General features: G+C 42.9%; 1 protein-coding gene across 1 annotated transcript in view; it reads right to left on the bottom strand.

The window, feature by feature from the left end:
- Window positions 1–19,063, bottom strand: part of LOC143131793 (uncharacterized) — a 97,840-nt gene that overhangs the window by 70,577 nt on the left and 8,200 nt on the right. Inside the window, exons 2-3 of the mRNA XM_076291385.1 lie at window positions 12,149–12,226; window positions 11,935–12,045 (exon numbers count right to left, since the gene is read on the bottom strand). Of these exons, the coding sequence (XP_076147500.1) occupies window positions 11,935–12,045; window positions 12,149–12,226 (189 nt within the window). The remainder of the gene's footprint in view (window positions 1–11,934; window positions 12,046–12,148; window positions 12,227–19,063) is intronic.

The following is a 19,063-nucleotide window of genomic DNA, read 5'->3' as shown; positions in this document are numbered from 1 at the left end:
GTAGGTGGGACATAGGATAGGCCCTTGTTTAAGATTCGTTGTTCATCCAAGGACAGTTGCGTGTTGTAGAGGTTGAACACCAGCTGCTGCTGCTGGTTCTGGGAATTCACTCCATCGGTCAAAAGTGCGTCCTCCTCCCCTTTACTTTTGCTTTGCCCCTTTCCCCGTCGACCTCTCCTGGTTTTCCTTTTAGTCGGGAGCGAAGAAATCTTCCGGCTTGTATAGTGGTCGTCTGTCGTTGTTCTTCCCCTTAAAAAAAATCCCGATCGGAGTCGGATGGGTACTCTGAGCTTGAGCCAGAAGTGTACAGCGGCGTGCTTCTGAAGCGTACCTGTTTCTTAGGTCTTGTTGCAGGTGTAGTAGAGTTTAGATTCTCTGCCCGAGCCCGAATTTGACCGATATTTCCAGCCACTCTCCTCGGGCCGGGCCGGGCCGGGTCCTTGATCAAGCATTTTTTTTTTTTAAATCATTAGCCTACTAGGGTGGGGAGCTAAAGCTATGCCATAGTCAGACTCAGAAATATTATATATTATCAAACTAGGCCTAAGTAACAAGTGAATACAACGTTATACAAGTTAGGCTCAGAGTTACAAAATGTCATTTGTAATGTAATTTGCGCAACACGTGTCATGCGCAGCTTCTCCACTCGCACGCATCACACCGGGCCTGCTGTGCTGTAGGCCTATTGTGTAGCTTAAGTGCAACGTGAAGCTTGAAGATGTAAAGAAAAAAAATGAAAACAGGAGAAATAACTTCGAGCAAGTTTGGAGAAAAGTCGGAGGTATGCATTTGTCAGGTATGCTTTGTTGCGTGCATTAAGTGCGCACGATGTTCACCTATGACAGCAAAAAAACTTTAAGATGAACATGAAGCAGGCTTGCCATGACAGAAATAATGATAGCCAGCCTTCAATGTCCTCTTTTGTCACTTCTCCAAGCATACACCTCAGAGCGAGGCAAGCCCTCACAGAGAAATGCGTTGAGTTTTGCTGCAGGGACATAATTTTACGTTGTAAGTGACGTTTCTTCATTCGGATTCATTTGCAATCCATTCCATTCTGAATAAACAAACATAGTTTAGCCTACATTCTTCATCCTCCGTTGCATTATTCATTAATGTAATTCTAAACGGATTTCTGTAGCTCAAACAGCTTGGAATTGTAGTTGAGAACGTCAGTTATAATGGCCCACGTATTTAAAAAATGTCGGGTTTAAATCGGGCTCGGGCTCATAATTACAGTTAATGTGTCGGGCCGGGTCGGGCTCCTGCACAATGTGCACGGGTTCGGGTAGGGTCAGGCTTACTTTTTTGGGCCCGATCTACGCTCTAAGGTGTAGCACTCTGGAGACGCCAAGGGTAGACCTTGCCATCTCGATAGTCGATGGTGTCCCTTCGTAATGTAGTGTACATACAAATGTTGTTCATCTAGGGAGCTTTACACGACTATAAAAATTTAGTGTGCATAGCTAAAACTATATGTCGCACGTGAATCAAATCGCTTGATCTAGTTATAGAGGGAGAGAAGATAGCTAACAAACGTTCAGAAAAAGTCCTGTTGGCAAATTTGAGGAAAAGTCGGTAAAGGGCTATTTCACACATTTTTAGGGTGCTGAATTGAAATATTTTGTTTACCAAGCTCAATTTTGAGTTTTAAGCTTGCTAATTAGCATAATTCACATACTTTTTGGTTTTGCCATCAGATATCATAGGAATTGCAAAAAAGAAGGCAATAATATACTCTTTATGTATCAGATATGTTGTAGGACAGGACAGGAATTACCCCAATGACCCTCAAGAAGCAAATGAAAATAAGCTACAACTAAAATATAAATTGAAATAATAGCTAAAATTCAGTATGACGTTTAGAAACAAAATAGATTCCTTGATAATATATTGATAGAATAGTAGGTGACTGCTCACAGTTGTCAGTCTTTACAGAGGATTTACACTGTATTTTTTTTACTGTAAAGGCGACTGTGCTTGCCTAGTTAAAACATCTCACTGGTGCTCTTTCCTATCATTCAAATTCCAGCCATGCAGAAAAATGGAAGAGTGTGCATGTTTGAGGAGGGGTGAAGAGTGCTATTGTGCTAGGATTTTGCAGACGCCTTTGTCCAAAGCGACACACAAATACAAAAACAACATAATATTTAAAATATAACAGGGAACAGATTAGAATGTTGGTCAAACTATAATAAGGAGGATAGCAATAAACAACAATGTCAATTAAATCAATAGCCTAATAAAATAAGCAATGAAAATGAGGGGAAAAGCAATAATAAACAATAATGTCCATTCAATCAATAATATAAAAAACAATGACATGGTAAGACTATATTAAGGAGAATATCAATAATAAACAATAATGTCAAATTAATCAACAGCCTAATGGAAATAAAACAATATTATAGAAACCATAATGCATAAGAAGCACTTAAAGAATTAAGTGCATGTTGAACAGGAATGTCTTTAGACCCCTCTTAAACAACCCAAAACTAAAAGGAACGGAGACCACTGGGCAACTCATTCCACCAACATGGAACCACTGAGGAATAGAGTCTTGAATTAGACCTAGTGTTTATGACTGGTCGACATAACAGACACTCATCAGAAGACCGCAGTGGGCGGTTGGGGATGTATGCCTTATTGAATTAAAATAACTAGGAGCAGATCCAGTCAGTGTCCTATAGGCGAGAGAGTGAGAGATTTAAATTTAATTCTGGCTACTATAGGGAGCCAATGGAGAGTAACTAGGAGAGGAGTTACATTTGTCCTCTTTGGCTGATTGAAAACCAGGCGTGCTCCAGCATTCTGAATCAGCTGTAATGATCTTATTACACAAGCAAGTAAGCCAACTGTGAGGGATCAAGCAGTCGGCATGGGACGCAGATGTCATGGTAAAGCAAACAAACATAAATTAATATAATGATACTTAATGAAAGTGATAACGTAAATAATACTTAACAGAACATAATCAACCAAATGCGTGCACTCATTTTAGTGACCATGTAATGCTAAGAATTTTAATAAAGTTTGAATGTGTAACGAAATGAAATGTATCGGTTTTAACTGTTTTAACGTGGGCATGTTCGGATGTTTTTGTGATGTAGATGTTGAGATGTTATGTAGGATGTATGTAGTGTATGTATGCGTAATGCAATAATATAAATGCATAAATGTACAAACTTATGTGGAAACAAAATAAACGTGAGTGAGTGCAACGGGGAGGGGTTACCGACAGGTAGGCTACTAGCGTGAGTGTGAGGATGCGGCTGCGTCCATCACATACTCCCCCCCTTCGGAAACCTCGCTACAGGAGCGGGACAGGAAGTCAGCTGTGACGTTGGTCTTCCCCGGAACAGTGAAGCAGTAGGGCTGCAGTGCAAGATACCATCTGGTGATCCGCCCATTGGTGTCATTCATTCGCATCAACCACTGGAGTGGTCGATGGTCAGTTTCCAAGATGAATTGTCTCTCAAGGAGATAATACATGAAGGAATCCAGGGCCCACTTTATCGCCAATGCCTCCTTCTCCACAGCTCCCAGACCCCTCTCAGATGCATCAGTCTGCAAGACAAAAGTCTGTTCAAAGTCAGGACTGCGCAGAACTGAGCTCTTACTCAGGGCCTGGCGGATGTCATTAAAAGCTGTTATGGCCTCCTCCGACCATTGGACTCGATTGGGACACCTTGCACCAACCCGGTCTGTGAGAGGAGCGGCCCTTGCAGAGAAGTGAGGTATAAACCTCTGATAGAACCCAGCCATGCCGATGAAGGACCTCAGCTGCTTCCTACTCTGGGGTAAAGGACAGTTTTCAATGCCGTGTACCTTCTGAAGCTGTGGCTTAACTGTACCGTTGCCAATGGTGAACCCCAGATACTCAGTCTCAGCCTGAGCAAAAACGCACTTCGAGGCATTGATGGTGAGACCTGCAGCTTGAAGACGACCCAGGACTTCTTTCTGTTCCCGATGCTCCCTCCAGGTGGCGCTATAGATGACTATATCGTCTAAATAGGCAGAAGAGAAGTTAGACAACCCATACAGTACTTCATCCATCATTCTTTGAAATGAGGCTGGGGCCCCATGAAGCCCAAAAGGGAGGACAGTAAAGTGGAAGAGACCCCAAGGTGTTCTAAAAGCAGTCAGCTCACAGGACTTCTGGGTGAGTGGAATTTGCCAATATCCCTTACAGAGATCAATAGTTGTTAAATACCTAGACGTTCTATAAGATCGTCGATCCTAGGGGTTGGATATGAATCAAACTTAGACACCGAATTCAAGTAGCAGAAATCAATGCAAAATCTCACACTACCATCCTTCTTTGGAACAAATACCACAGGGTGGCACCATTCACTCTGGGAACGCTCGATGATCCCGGCCGACAGCATGTTGTCCACTTCCTTCTTGAGGGCCCCAAGGAGTCGCTCTGGGGTCCTGTAACTCATGCGTCTTACAACTGCATGACTTCAAAACAATGTCATGTTCAACAAGGGTGGTTCTACCCGGACTGTCAGAGAAGAGTAGAGGGGTGCACAAGTCTCTCACCTGGGACTGCTGTTCCTCAGAAAGACGCCCCAGATCTAAGGCCACAGGAGCAGACACAGGTAAGTACTGGTCATCCATTTCCTCTTCTTCCTCAACTCGTTTGATCAGCAGCACTTCCCTTCCTTCAGGTCTGGAGACCCACTCTTTAAGGAGATTCACATGCAACACCTTGGTCGACCGGCCTTGCCCTGGAGTCGCGATCTCATAGGTGGTGGGCCCAAGCTTCTTTACCACCTCAAAGGGCCTCTGCCACTTCACCAGTAACTTGCTTTCCTGGCTAGGCAGTAACATCAAGACCTTCTGCCCCGGGTCGAAACTCCGCTGGCGAGCCGATCGATCATACCACGTCATACTCACGATGCCCAGCAGATGGCAAACTTGCTTCAACAGGGTGGACATGAAGTTGGTACCTTGATCGGTGAGGATCTCACTTGGAAAACCCACCCTGGAGAACAATTGGACCAGACAAGAGGCCACATACCTTGCCTTCACAGACTTCAGGGGGAACACCTCCGGATACTTTGTTGCGTAGTCCGTAATGACAATCATAAACCGATTACCAGCTCTACTTTTCTCCACAGGTCCCACGACGTCCATCCCCAGCCGCTGAAAAGGGACACTGACGACCGGCAAAGGCCGAAGAGGGGCTCTTGGTGGACCCTTCAATGGAGCACGTTGGCACTAAGGGCAACTCCTGCAAAACTCTGCAACATCACCCCCTATCCCTGGCCAAAAGAAATTACGCTTAATGCGTTCTGCAGTCTTGTGCTTCCCAAGATGCCCAGCCCAGGGTATGGAATGACCCAGGGTGAGGACAGTCTCTCGGGCACCCTGAGGGACAACCAACTGCACAGATGGCCCACACTGGCGGTAGAGCACACCTGCTTGCAGAAAATACCTCTCCCCAGTACGTTGGTCAGGCCTAGATGTTCCCTCCTGCTCCTTGGTCTTCAGGAGATGGCCCGCCAGACTTGGATCAGCTTGCTGCATTTCAGCGAGACTCAGAGGCAGCTTGAACCCTAGAGGTGGCTGAGAAAGAGATTCAGGAGACATGCGACTTAAGGTGTAATGGAACTTGTCTTGCCTCTTCTGTCTGTGCGACTTACGGGACTTCCCGGGTACATCTTCCAAGTCTGCATCATAGAAAGGTAAGGCACTCACCAACAATTTTGACTCTTCGCCACACTTCGCCTGAGACCTGGTCACCGCCACACTGCAAGTCTGCTTCTGCTGCAACAGATCAGGGAGGACTGGCAGATCTCGGCCCAACACCACAGAAAAGGGGAGGTTGTCAGCAACACCTACTGTCAGAAGATACATCTTTCCCTGTACCTTCAAACAGACATCAGCAGTAGACAACAGCTTCTCATCGCCATGGACACACCGAATAGGGATGGGGTAGGCACCTTGGACCACCTTGGAGGCATCACGGGAGACACACCGCTGATGCACCAGTGTTTGATCACTTCCAGAGTCAATAAGTGCCTGAAACTGCTTGCCATTCACCTGCACATTGATGGTTTTCGGACTAGGTTTAACTTTCTGTTCTGCTTTTATTATAGGTTTTCAAACACAACACATGTTGAACCCCTTTGTTGCCCTCTTGGGACACATTGGCTTTGTATGGCCTTCTTGCCCACAATGGAAACACACAGGCACCTGACTGGTGGGTCTTGGTGAGGAGGCAGAAGTTTCCCTCAAGGGAGGCTTACCCGGCCCCTGGGGGTACCGCGAGGGATGTTGAACGGGAGGAGGTCTACGCAGCTCTCTGGCGGTCCTCCAGTTGTTATACGCCCAGGGCTGGTTCTTCTTCCTTGCTGCCTCGAAAACATCTGCCAGCTCTGCTGCGCCAGCTGCCGTCTCTGGGTTGTGCTCACGCACCCAGACCTGCAACTCAGGAGATAACATTCGCAGATATTGTTCGAGAATGATAATTTCACCAACCTCTTCTGCAGATTTACCTCTGGGTTGAACCCACTTAACATAGAGTTCCTTTAACCGGACATACAGCTCTTTCGGACTCTCTTCAGGGCCGACCTCTTGAGAACGGAACCTTTGACGATATGTTTCTGGATTAATGTCATATTTCTGCAGAATGGCAGTCTTGACTCGGTTGTAGTCTAGGGCTTCATCACCATCCATATGGACGTATGCTCCTCTGGCCTTCCCAGTCAGTAATGGTACGAGGTGCAGGGTCCAGTCCTCACGAGGCCACTAGCAAGCCCCAGCCACCCGCTCAAAGGTGATAAGAAAATGTTCAACATCATCTGACTCAGACAACTTCTCCAGCCTAGGCTCAGAAAACCGGTGCCGACCTGTACAGAGACCTCGTGGCAGAGGACGGGGCAGTTCCACCTCTTCTTCAGACTCGCAGTCATCGCGCTGTTGCATTAGCCCACCTAGGGCTCCCCCTATTGGCTGTGATGGTTGTTGTCGCCCATCAACACTTTGACGCAGCAGCCCGAACTGTTGCTTCAGTGCATCAAACCGTCTGTCCTGCTCGGCCATTTCTTGAAGGTGTCTGACTTCCCGGGCATCCTGGGTTGCGATATGGCTTCGCAGGAGACTGGCAAGATCACTCAAGGTTGGCTCCCCCCGTTCATCAGTGCCATTCCCTGGACTTTCTTCTTCCTCAGCACTGCTTTGATGTTCGAGTCACTGGCTCTGTTATCATTGAGCGCTGCATTCCTCTCCCTCTGCCTCCTCGGCTTGACATGATGGAGGATGACGGCACTCACGAAAAAATAAAATGAGAAAGTGGTTGGAAAAAAAAATATGCCCAACTGCGCCCCTACTGGCAAGATCCCACCGCTGCCACCATATGTGAGGGATCAAGCAGTCGGCATGGGACGCAGAGGCAAAAGGTTGACCAGACTCGGTCCAGGAATGGTGCTGTCATGGTAAAGCAAACACACATAAATTAATACAATGATACTTAATGAAAGTGATAACGTAAATAATACTTAACAGAACATAATCAACCAAATGCGTGCACTCATTTTAGTGACCATGTAATGCTAAGAATTTTAATAAAGTTTGAATGTGTAATGAAATCAAATGTGTCGGTTTTAACTGTTTTAACGTGGGCATGTTCGGATGTTTTTGTGATGTAGATGTTGAGATGTTATGTAGGATGTATGTAGTGTATGTATGCGTAATGCAATAATATAAATGCATAAATGTACAAACTTATGTGGAAACAAAAGAAACGTGAGTGAGTGCAACGGGGAGGGGTTACCGACAGGTAGGCTACTAGCGTGAGTGTGAGGATGCGGCTGCGTCCATCACACCAACTAATAGTGAATTACAATAGTCCAGCTTGGAGATGACTATGGTTTAAACAAGAAGTTGTGTGGAATCTTGTGTCAGATAAGGTCTAATCTTACTAATGTTGTAAAGCATAAACTGACATGATTTTGCAATAGAAGCTAATAGAAGCTACATGCTCAGAGAAGTTAAGTCGGTCATCAATTACAATGCCCAAGTTACGTGCCGATCTAGTTGGGGTCAGTGAAGTTGAGTAAAGCTGGATGTTAATCTGTTGGGGAATAGCTGTTTTAGCTGGAAACACCAAAACAATTTAGACGAGATATCCTTTATATCCATATCCATAGCATAAAGTGCAACAAAAAGAAACATTCTCCAGTGCATTATTACTGCATATGATGCTGAAAGGGAGGTGGACCTAGGACAAATCCTTAGCTATGAACTGATTAATGTCCCTGTACTGTAGCTATTGCAGATAGCGATGGTTATTTGTGAAGTGGAAATAAGTCTACTCACTCAAGTGCTGTCTAGCAATGTGGAATGTCCAGTAGTGATCACTGCAAAAACTGCTTATATAACACTGGTAATAGATGCTCAAGATCTAGTTATGTCTTTAGGACACCCATCTGACTGCAGCACATTTAAGAAGTATTCAGGAAAGTTTGTAAGAAACTAATGTTCAAATGTTCAATGTTCAACTAACTATTAAAGAAATAGACCTAATGTAGGAATGCACATAGATATTGCAACAGATAATGGTGTAGGCCTATCTGATGATGACCTGAGTGGTTGAAACACTGGGGGCAAAGAAGACTATTTTCACTTTTTTCCCTTTGCAACTGTCAAAGAAATCCCATAAACACGGGAAGGCCTAGGGTAGCCTACATCAGATGGCCTAAAGATTAGGCTTTTCTGCATAGCATTAAGTGATTTGCATGCAGTAATTTCAACACTGACCTTGATCTAGCCTACTTTGGCTATTTAAAGGTAATTTATTGCCAAAACACCACACAATATAATTGAGCTATAACAAACAATGAAGGATTTAATCACACACAAACTGCTATTTTACTGACTACAAAAATAATAATTATGTAGGAAGTTTAGAAGTTTAAAACCCAGAATTGACCAAAAGTGTACCAAATATAACACAAATGACTCAATACACTTGGAGGAGGCCTGCATCCTTTTTTCCCCAGATATTTTAGGATTTTGATATCGTTTCAGTATCGAGTATCAACATATGTATGGCAGGTATCGTATCAAAGTCATAATTTTGGTATTGTGACAACACTATGCCAGAGCCACTCTGTTTTCTAGATGTTGAGGATCGGAGGCTCTACCACCAACAAGTGATGCTGCTCAGTGGCATATTAAAAGAGCTCATTATCAAGCTCTACTATGGAGGCAAGCACACATACCAAGTAGAAGTGTTAGTAGAAGTAAAATGTTTTTTACTTTTCGGTTGTTTCTGACGGTAGATGCAGTTCTGCATTAGGCTTATTCCCGCTATCTAAATTCATATGTACTGTGGGATATTTTCTGAGTTGAAGGTTATCTGTGCAACTTGTTATTGTGATGAAATGCATTAAACACCACATGAGTGACTCACTATGTTATAAAAAATGACGTTAGTCCGCACACTGAGAACTCCTTTTTAAAAAAGATTTTAATCACCACATGTGATGTTTCGGGCTGAATACCCTTCTTCAGACAGACAGACTGTCTGTCACTTTTATTTGGTTTTAGTGATTACTTTTGAAATCAACCCAATTTAGGGAAAAATAAGCAATGAAAATCGCTATTTTATGTTAAAATGCTGATTATTAAGCAATATAGCACGAGTGAGAGTGGGATTGGTCATGGATATTCCCACGGGTTTTGTTCGGCCGTAGCCACGAGGCCGGAGGCCGAGTGGCGCAGGCAACAACAGCCGTGGGAATACCCATGACCAATCCCACTCTCACTCGTGCTATATTGCTTTTATACAACAATTCTACCACAAACTAAATAATCTGAAAACACCTCATTATTGTTTAAAAATGTTAATTTCGACATCGTTCTTACGCATCAAAAAATAGTTCCCTTTTCAATATACAGCGTCTTGGTTGCTAGGTAACCAACATTCCAGATCCCTTGTTACTGGTCTTTGTGGTTTACGTGTCTTCTTGTTGAAAGTCGGGCTGAAATCACATTCATATCTAGCTTTGCTGCATGCATGTTACAAGGGCACTGGGCCATGTCCAGGGTTGGGTCAGATTACTTTGAAATGTAATCCATTACTGACTACAAATTACATTTTTAATTTTTGTAATCAGTAACGTAATCAGTTGGATTACCAAAAACATGTAACGTAATCTGATTACTTTAGGATTACTTTTAGATTACTTCAATAAATATGTCCCTTAAGAAAAAGACACCACCACTGAATTGATGAAAGAATTCTCATTCTATTTTTCTCTTTATTATTTCATTACATCTAAGAAATCTCTTTGCTCTAAGTAAAGCATTCCTGTGTGAATTAACTGATATTTTCCTCCAAAAATCTTAATGTAGCCCCTTGTTTTAGTGTTACCATTTACTTTGAGGTCACCACGTCCCATTGTCTGAAAAAAAAAAAAACTAATACATTTCTATAGCTATTCTCCACTTTGGGGGTGGTGTTTTGGTGGTTGAAATTTTCACCCCATCCCAAAATTGATCACTTAGTCATCATGGATGTGATCATGGATCACTATTCACCAAACATGCACAACTCAGCTTAACCTTTATAAGGGCAATGAATTTAGCTTTCGCTGGATTTTTTTGACCCAGGGACAGTGCCTGAGATTGAATGACACCATGTCACCAAAATTATTCCTTTGGGATGTTTTTTAACCAGGGGGACCTGGTGACTTTCTCAAAGTAAGCGGTAGCACTAAAACAAGAGGCTACATTAAGATTAGGAGGAAAAGATCAGGCAGTGTGCCGAGAGACCTGCCCCAATAGTAAATAAGTAATACTCTTTTGAACACACAGTGAGATGAAGCACACAATGAGCACACAGTGAGGTGAAGCACACACCAACCCGGAGCAGTGAGCTGTCTGCTACAGCGGCGCTCGGGGATCAGTGAGGGGTTAGGTGCCTTACTCAAGGGAACTTCAGCCGTGCATGTGGGCATGGGAGAGCAGTGCTCAACCACTTCCCCACAACCACATTTTTTCTACTGGTTGGGGATTGAACCGGCAAGCCTGAAGCTTGTCAAATTAAAAGATAGCTAGGCTATCATAAAAAAAGTTGCATTGTTTGCATGATAAAATGTAATCAGGTAATCCCCAACAATGTAACTGTAATCTGATTACACAATTTTTTATTGTAATCTGGGCTGATTATAGTTACTTGATTTTGGTAATCCAGATTACATGTAATCCGTTACTACCCAACCCTGGCCATGTCATGTAAGGGACATGGTACTGCAAAAAAACGGAAACATAGCCTACATTGCAGAACCACTCAACTTTATTAATTTATGGTGAATAAATGTTACACTACTGTGCACAGCCTGACGTGACGATGCTAGCACGTTAGCAGCGGTTAGCTAACTATGCTAACGTTAGTTATCTACAAGTCTCCTCCAAGTGACAATCATATTATACACAATGCTGGCAATGCTGAGAACAATTAGCATCCTCGTTTATCTTACTTACATTGAGTTGACTGTGTGGCTTAATCCACAGATGTGGTGAAGCACTGTTTCGTTATGGTTTGCTAAGGAGTAACCCATTGCTTAAAATAGTGGAGAGCTGGGATGAGAACATTCGCATTGTATCGCGGGGTGATTTATTATTAGCTGTGCAAAGTCTGAGTTGAAATGTCTAGGGATATTCCAACTCATGGAATGTCTCTCAGCCAATCAGAAACAAATAAATAGTTCCATAGAACCCAATTGTTGTATAATGTGGCTTAGAACTCAGAATTGAGCTTGGTAAACAAAATATTCAGAATCAGCACCCTCAAATTAGGTAAGAAGGATAGTTTACCAACTTTTCCTCAAAAGTTCTCTTCTGTGAAGCTGCTCTCCCTCTATTAAATCTGATTTGAAACAAATCAGAGTGTTTTTTTGTTTGCTTTAGGTAACCTACCTGCAAAGGTGAGGCAGGCTTGTTGTTGCTAAGCAGTGAGTAGGAGCCAACACGTGATTTGCGCTTCAGCTTTCTCTTGTTACTAGACAGATGTCTTCTTGATCTGTCACCCTTGAAGAAAAGAAATGGCATATTTCACAATCACTCACTTTGTAGCTTTACAGATAGATGCCTTCTCTTTACATGTAGCATATTTACTAATTGTTAATCTTACCTGTATGAGTATGTTGGGGGTGCCTTTCACTGAAATAGCTCCAGTTTGGCTTAGGTTGCTTTCCCTTTTCAGTCGAGTCTGACAGACAAGGATTGCATATGAATAAGAATTATAGCACATTTTCTTTCAAAACATGATGTGTTTTCATGATATTTCATTTTGCCTTTGTAAATATTTTTAGCAAAGTATATTATTATGATTATTATTATTATTATTATTATTATTAATGTCCATTTCCAGCCATTGTATTGGTAGATGTACAATGTTCCTGTAGCGTATTGACGCTGTTGCCAGTTAACTTGCTCAGTGACAAGTCTGTGTCAGTCGCCTCACACGTGTTGCATTTGGTAGATGTCTAATGTTTCTGTAGCGTATTTCTGCAGTTGCCAACTAACATGCTCAGTGGGAACTCTGTGTTAGTGCTAATTGTGTCAGCCGCTTCACTCGTGTTGTGTGTTGCACTTTCCCCTCCCCCTCCCCGCTTCACCCATATAAAAGAAAGCATTAAGGAGGACCATTACTCAAGCTAATTTTAGCATGTGCGTAACTGCTCTTTGTAAACAAGTAGGAGTGTTTCTGCCTATATGGAAGGCCAAAGAATCCATTCTTGTGTGGGTTGTGGCATGCCTGTGCTTCCAGAAGATGACCAAGATGAGTGTGTATTGTATTTTGGCCATCAACATGCATTCTAGTCTAGTGGAAATTAAATGTTTATAATGCATGTGTAACAGGTCACATTTCTATTGTTTTATAATTCCACAAAGATGGTTTTTGCCTTGACACACCGCCTTGTGTCTTTTGTACAGTGAGAGTCCTAGTGGGCCTCCGTAGTCCTGCCCCCTCTAATGTATCAATTTTTCCATATTCATATTTCGCTGTGCCCTTCACCTCTTCCCTGTCTCCGTCACTCTGGGGAAGATGTTATTTCTCTATCCCTCCTTTCATATTATATTAAATATCTTCACCCTATACTGTCTTCCACTACTATCAGAACTATCACTTTACCTATATTTACTTTCTGTACACTTTGTTTTATCTATTATGGAGCTTTCTTGTTTATTTCTTTATATTTTGTACTTTCGTGTCACATGGTGTAAAATGAACCCGTGACTAGCCTGTGGCTGTAGCCTGTACCAGAGCCCGTCTACGGAGAGCCTCCCCACTCTCTATTAAAGCAACACCAAAGAGTTTTTTCTACCTTAAAATAATGTTTCCAAAATCGTTTCAGTGGTTCATCAACTCGTAACAGGGTGAACGGCACTTCTGCATTCGCTTCGCGGCCCTCTATCGGCTATAACCGCACTATGTAAGTTTGCCAGATCGGGTAGCGGATCTGTAGTTCGATGGAATGACACATAAGAAACTACAAATGTGACTTGCATCTGATATCGCAATACATCGTACTTTCATAAAATCATGCAACATATTCTACCTTGTCTGTGGACATTGTTATTTCCAAAGCCAGTGCTGGATAAACAAATAGTGCGTGCGACAGAGGAAAAGTTCTTTGGTGTTGCTTTAATCCCATACAAACTGAATTTGGCTGCAGTTCACCAGAGTTCACCTAGATGGCGATCGCGGGCGAGTCCAAAATACATGGGGTCCTATGGAGCTACATGGCTACATTTATTGTTTTCACCTATTTAACAACTGAAACCCTCAGATTTTTTTTTTTTTTTTCGCAAAATGGATATGGATTATCAATCAAAAGTGAAATAATCCGGGAGTCATGTCCTTTCGTTTTCTTACAGGTTGGGTCGTTGTTGCCCATAACACGCTAGCATTGATGCTATGCTATGCTATGATCATGCTAATGAATGATGTCATTGACACGTTTGACAGGCTTTTTAGAACAATTAAGTGACTTTAAAAAATATAATACTCAACCAAGTGTATTGTCTTTGCCTCCCCTTTCGAATACAATAATCAAATTATTTAAAAAAAAATTATATCCCGAGAAAAGTGGATTATGAGGGGTACAGCTCCATAGACCTCCATTCATTCTGGACTCGCCCGCGAGCGCCCCTAGATGCAGTACCACACCGGAAGCGTTCCGAGAGTGAAGGTTCTCCCAGAGCCCTTCTAAGGAGAGCCTCCCCACTCTCTATTAATCCCATACAAACCGAATTTGGTTGCAGTTCACCAGAGTTCACCTAGATGGCGATCGCGGGCGAGTCCAAAATACATGGGGTCCTATGGAGCTACATGGCTACATTTGTTGTTTTCACCTATTTAACAACTGAAACCCTCAGATTTTATTTTATTTTTCGCAAAATGGATATGGATTTTCAATCAAAAGTGAAATAATCCGGGAGTCATGTCCTTTCGTTTTCTTACAGGTTGGGTCGTTGTTGCCCATAACACGCTAGCATTGATGCTATGCTATGCTATGATCATGCTAATGAATGACGTAATTGGCACGTTTGAAAGGCTTTTTAGAACAATTAAGTGACTTTAAAAAATATAATACTCAACCAAGTGTATTGTCTTTGCCTCCCCTTTCGAATACAATACAAATTACTTGAAAAAAAATTATATCCCGAGAAAAGTGGATTTTGAGGGGTACAGCTCCATAGACCTCCATTCATTCTGGACTCGCCCGTGAGCGCCATAGACAGTAAAAGAAATGGACGAACAGACTCCGTCGTTTTCAATGGGAGGGCACTGAGTCAAATAGAACGATTTTTCAGTTGGTCCCCCGAGTACTGCGCAGACTCACACTTAACTTCGTGACGTTAGCCATAAAACTGAATCTTGTAACTCATATGATAGATACACAGAAATTCTTCTCACACTTCCTTCGCCTTCAAAGTCATCAAAGTTAAACATTTATTTATGTAGCCTATTATTATTAATATCATCCTCACCAAGTCGAGTTAATGTTGAAGCTACCATACATGATCATCTTCAAAAACAGTCATGCTAAAACAAAACAAAGTTATAGCCTTGAAGCTAATTTTCTTTCCACTTTTCCGACCTACGGTCAATCCATCGAAAACCTCTGAAATGATTAGTGCCCTTTTTAAAAAAATTAGGTTTACTTTTTTATTATTATTAGGTTCCCTCTGTGTAATGCTTTACCTTAACATATGGTCGTGTATGCTAGGTTTTGCTTATGAGTTACCGTCATAGACAGTAAGGTGGACTGAGCTTCTTATCCAAACAATACGGTTATCTCCCTACGGCGCGAACGAGAGATTACGTCAAAGCTAGCTTCCCTCCAACCGAACAAGCTAACCGTTCTTCTTACGGGTAACCAACGTTACGGACGAGGTAGTGTAGTCTGTTTTGCCTTTGTAGTGTTTATGTGGACTACACAGAAGCTACAATATCGGCACAGGATATATGTTATATGAAGTTATGGTATTTAAAAAAAATCCTACAATGAATGGACTTCTATGGGAGTTAGCAGAGAGGTGGTCCCTCCAGCCTACGTCGATTCTTCTACTTCCGGGAATTCGCCTGCCCCCTTGGTGAGCGCCCCTAGATGCAGTACCACACCGGAAGCGTTCCGAGAGTGAAGGTTCTCTCCTTATTAGACATTCTCTGGTTCTCCCCTTATTAGACATTCTCTGCCTGTACCCTGTATAATGCTATGTTGTTGATCGCTAGTACTTAGCATGCTATTTATAATTCACCACAGGAGTTGGGGGAAGGAGAACCTACTGCCTGCTTCACTGTATTGTCCCTATCGTTTTGCAGGTGTGTCATTGTTTTCTGTTTGTTTATCACTTTGTCATGGTGTTATTTTGCTTGTAACCTTGTACAGCTAATTAGCATGCTAGCTCCCGCTAGCATAGTTGCTAACTAAGTTAGCCATACTAGCTAGCTACTTCCATTAGGTCTCTATCAGGAGCTAGGCTAGGTAGCATAGTTTAATGGTTAAATCCTAGCGACTAGTTGTGTTAACCTTTTAAATGTAATGATTGATGTTACTTTTATTTTATATCTTGTATTTTGTATTTAGTATGTTTTGTGTGGGTTACCTGTGCTTTGCCTGCCCCTGTCTCTGTCACTCTGGGGAAGAGGAGTTGGGGGAAGGAGAACCTACTGCCTGCTTCACTGTATTGACCTCTCCAGAATAAGTCCCGCCTCCGTAACTTCCGTATCCATCCAACTTCCGGGCGTGGATAATTGTCTATGAGAAATAACATGGCGTTTCGAAATATCATACCGGTAAAACATCTGTAGGTAGCGAAGTTGAAAAAGCTGGTGGGCAGATTGGCCTACACACTTCTGCCATATAGTTTCCACTGGATTTTTTGATTGTCGGTGCCGTTTAAGTAGTATACTATAGACTATACTACTTAAACGGCACCGAAAATCAAAAAATCCAGTGGAAACTAGATGGCAGAAGTGTGTAGGTCAATCTGCCCAGCAGCTTTTTTTAATTTGTCACCTACAGAGTTTGACAGGTACGATCTTTCAAAACGCCATGTTATTTCCCATAGACAATCCACGCCCGGAAGTTGGATGGATACGGAAGTTAGGAGGCGGGATATATTCTGGAGAAGTCTATTGTCCCTATCGTTTTTCAGAGAATAAAAGCCCGCGAATACATCGTCATCCCGTGTCACGTCAGTCACTCAAATCACAACGCAGAGAGCATTCCACCGGTCACACCTGCACACACCAGAGAGGCCCGTTACCTCTCCACTCTAATGCAAGAAGGCGCTGGAGGTAATACTGCCAGTGAGCTTAACTGTGCCTCTCTTCTCTTATGAAGGAGCAGACAGAGACAACAGGCCGTTCGTTCCTGGGTTGCAAGATGCCATCTTTGGCTCTCCCATTTTCAGCTCCAATGAGTGGACTGGGAGTGTTTACTTAAGAGTGCTAGACAGGCACGGCGCTACGGGTGGCGGGCGCCTAGGCCCACCCACTTTTCAACAGGCCCACCCAAAACTTTTCTTAAAAAAAAAAAAACTTTTAATATAGTCGTTGTTTAGGTACCTTAAACGTGCACAAACGGTCTCGTTGTATCGCTGCAACCAGGAGATGAAGGATAGCTGAGATCCATAACACCCAGGGCTTAATTTGAGCCGGAACACGCCGGAACATGTTCCGGCACCTCCGACGTTGGATCCGGAACCTTTTTTTATTGGATCCGTCAATTCTTACGTCAATATAAAAAATAAATCGCCTAAACGAAAAATAAATAAATTAGGCTACTGTTTGTGTAGTGTTCAATGTTAATATCTTTGTTATTAGTCTTTAGAAATAGGGGAAAGACCAAACAGGATACAACAAGCTAATCGAGTGCTAAAGTGCTTTATCCACAATATTGGCCACAGGAGGGTGACGCGCTGTTCGGGGAGAGAGAAGTTGAGATGCTCTGCCAGCAGTTTTGCATCGATAGCCCGCGGAATGTCATCAGGGCTTTCAGGGAATACCACCTCTACCATCTCCTCCCCATTTGCCTTGTCGGCCCGCCACTTGCCCGGTTCAACCCCCTTCCTTACGTGAGGTCATGGATTTCTAAAGGACATAGGTGTAGAGAAAGAAGCAGGGTAATGGAGGCCGGGGGTCTGGATGCTGTATGGGCCATTTTGGACAAGTAGGCCTAGGCTACAGTAGGAAGAAATTGCGCTTCCACGCTGTATCTAGTTGATCATTGATTAGGCCTACTGGGTGTGGTTGGTCATGATTGCAATATATAGCATACTTTAGCGCCGAGGCTATTAGCCCCTTGTTGGACTGTTTTGTTGGTTCCCCTGTATCTCCTGTTTTCCCGGTCTGTGTGCGCGCGTGAGTGTTTGTGTCTCCCGCTCCCTCTCTGTGTCATATGTGTCAGTTTCGATGTGTTTTGATTGGGGGGAGGTGTCCGGGGGGGAATAGGGGTTCAGATAGGTATTCAGATGTGTCAATCAGAAATTATTAATAATTCCACGCTGTATCTAGTTGATTATTGATTACTGGGTTTTCATCATTGCAATATATAGCATACTATAGCCCATATGTTTTTATTTCGGCCTATGCGTAGAATGTTTGTCTAGTTTTTTCCGATAATTTGATAATGGATAATTTATTGCTGTTTTTTTTATTTAAATTTTTTTACATTTTACACCCATGAAGTGCAGTGTTGCAAGTTCTGAAGTTAATAAACATTGCCCTGGTGTACACACCGCGTTGTTTAGTTTTTTTTAGTCAGAGCTATGTACGCAGGTTTTTTTGTTGTTGGTCCGTAACCTCAAATCCCCGTTTTGAGTCGCCGGATCCCCCTACCCCCCCCCCCCCCCCCTATGCGCTCCGGCACCTCCCACTTTACAAATTAAGCACTGATAACACCTAGCACATCTCTATGGCTTAATAATGCCATTTGGTTTTTTTTTTTGCAATGCAGCTTGTTGATATTGTGATCGTTGATCCGATTTGCATTAAAGGGCCTAATGGGTGTGATTGATCTTTATGAGCTCTCTTGGAGCATGTTTTACATGACAGATGACGTTGTCAATGAACAAGTTCTGTGCCCGAGGGGTAGGCCTAGTAGCCAGCTGATTTTGCCAGGGCTTCAGCCCCGAATGTATTTTGTACAGTTGACTAACAAATATGAAACCATTATTCCGATCGCGCATTGAAACTTTGAGGTGAGATGGACGTATTTAACATACAAGCGGACACGGGTGAACTCACTCTTCTTCATGCAGCAGATTTAACATGAACGTTACCTTCCATAACACATAACGTTACAAGGAAATCATGAAGTCATCAATAACAAGGTGGTGGTGGAGTTATCCTGTTCTCGTCATTTAGACTAGCCTACAAGTTCAGGTTTGTTATCAGCCTCTAGCCTACAGTCTCGAGCTGGCCAAACAGTGGTGGCCTGCTTTGCCTAGTTCGAATTAGTGAGTCTTCAATGTTCCCTTCTCCCTAAGCTAAGCATAACAAACCATATAATGCATATTGCTATTTAAAAGC

Source organism: Alosa pseudoharengus, unplaced genomic scaffold (assembly GCF_046254945.1).
Source record: "Alosa pseudoharengus isolate Yale_2024_CS ecotype anadromous, Long Island Sound unplaced genomic scaffold, YU_APseudo_1.1 YU_APseudo_1.1_scf_18, whole genome shotgun sequence".
NCBI classification, from domain to species: Eukaryota; Metazoa; Chordata; class Actinopteri; order Clupeiformes; family Clupeidae; genus Alosa; species Alosa pseudoharengus.
Note: the sequence above shows the minus strand (reverse complement) of the source record. Positions and strands in the feature narration are given on the sequence as shown.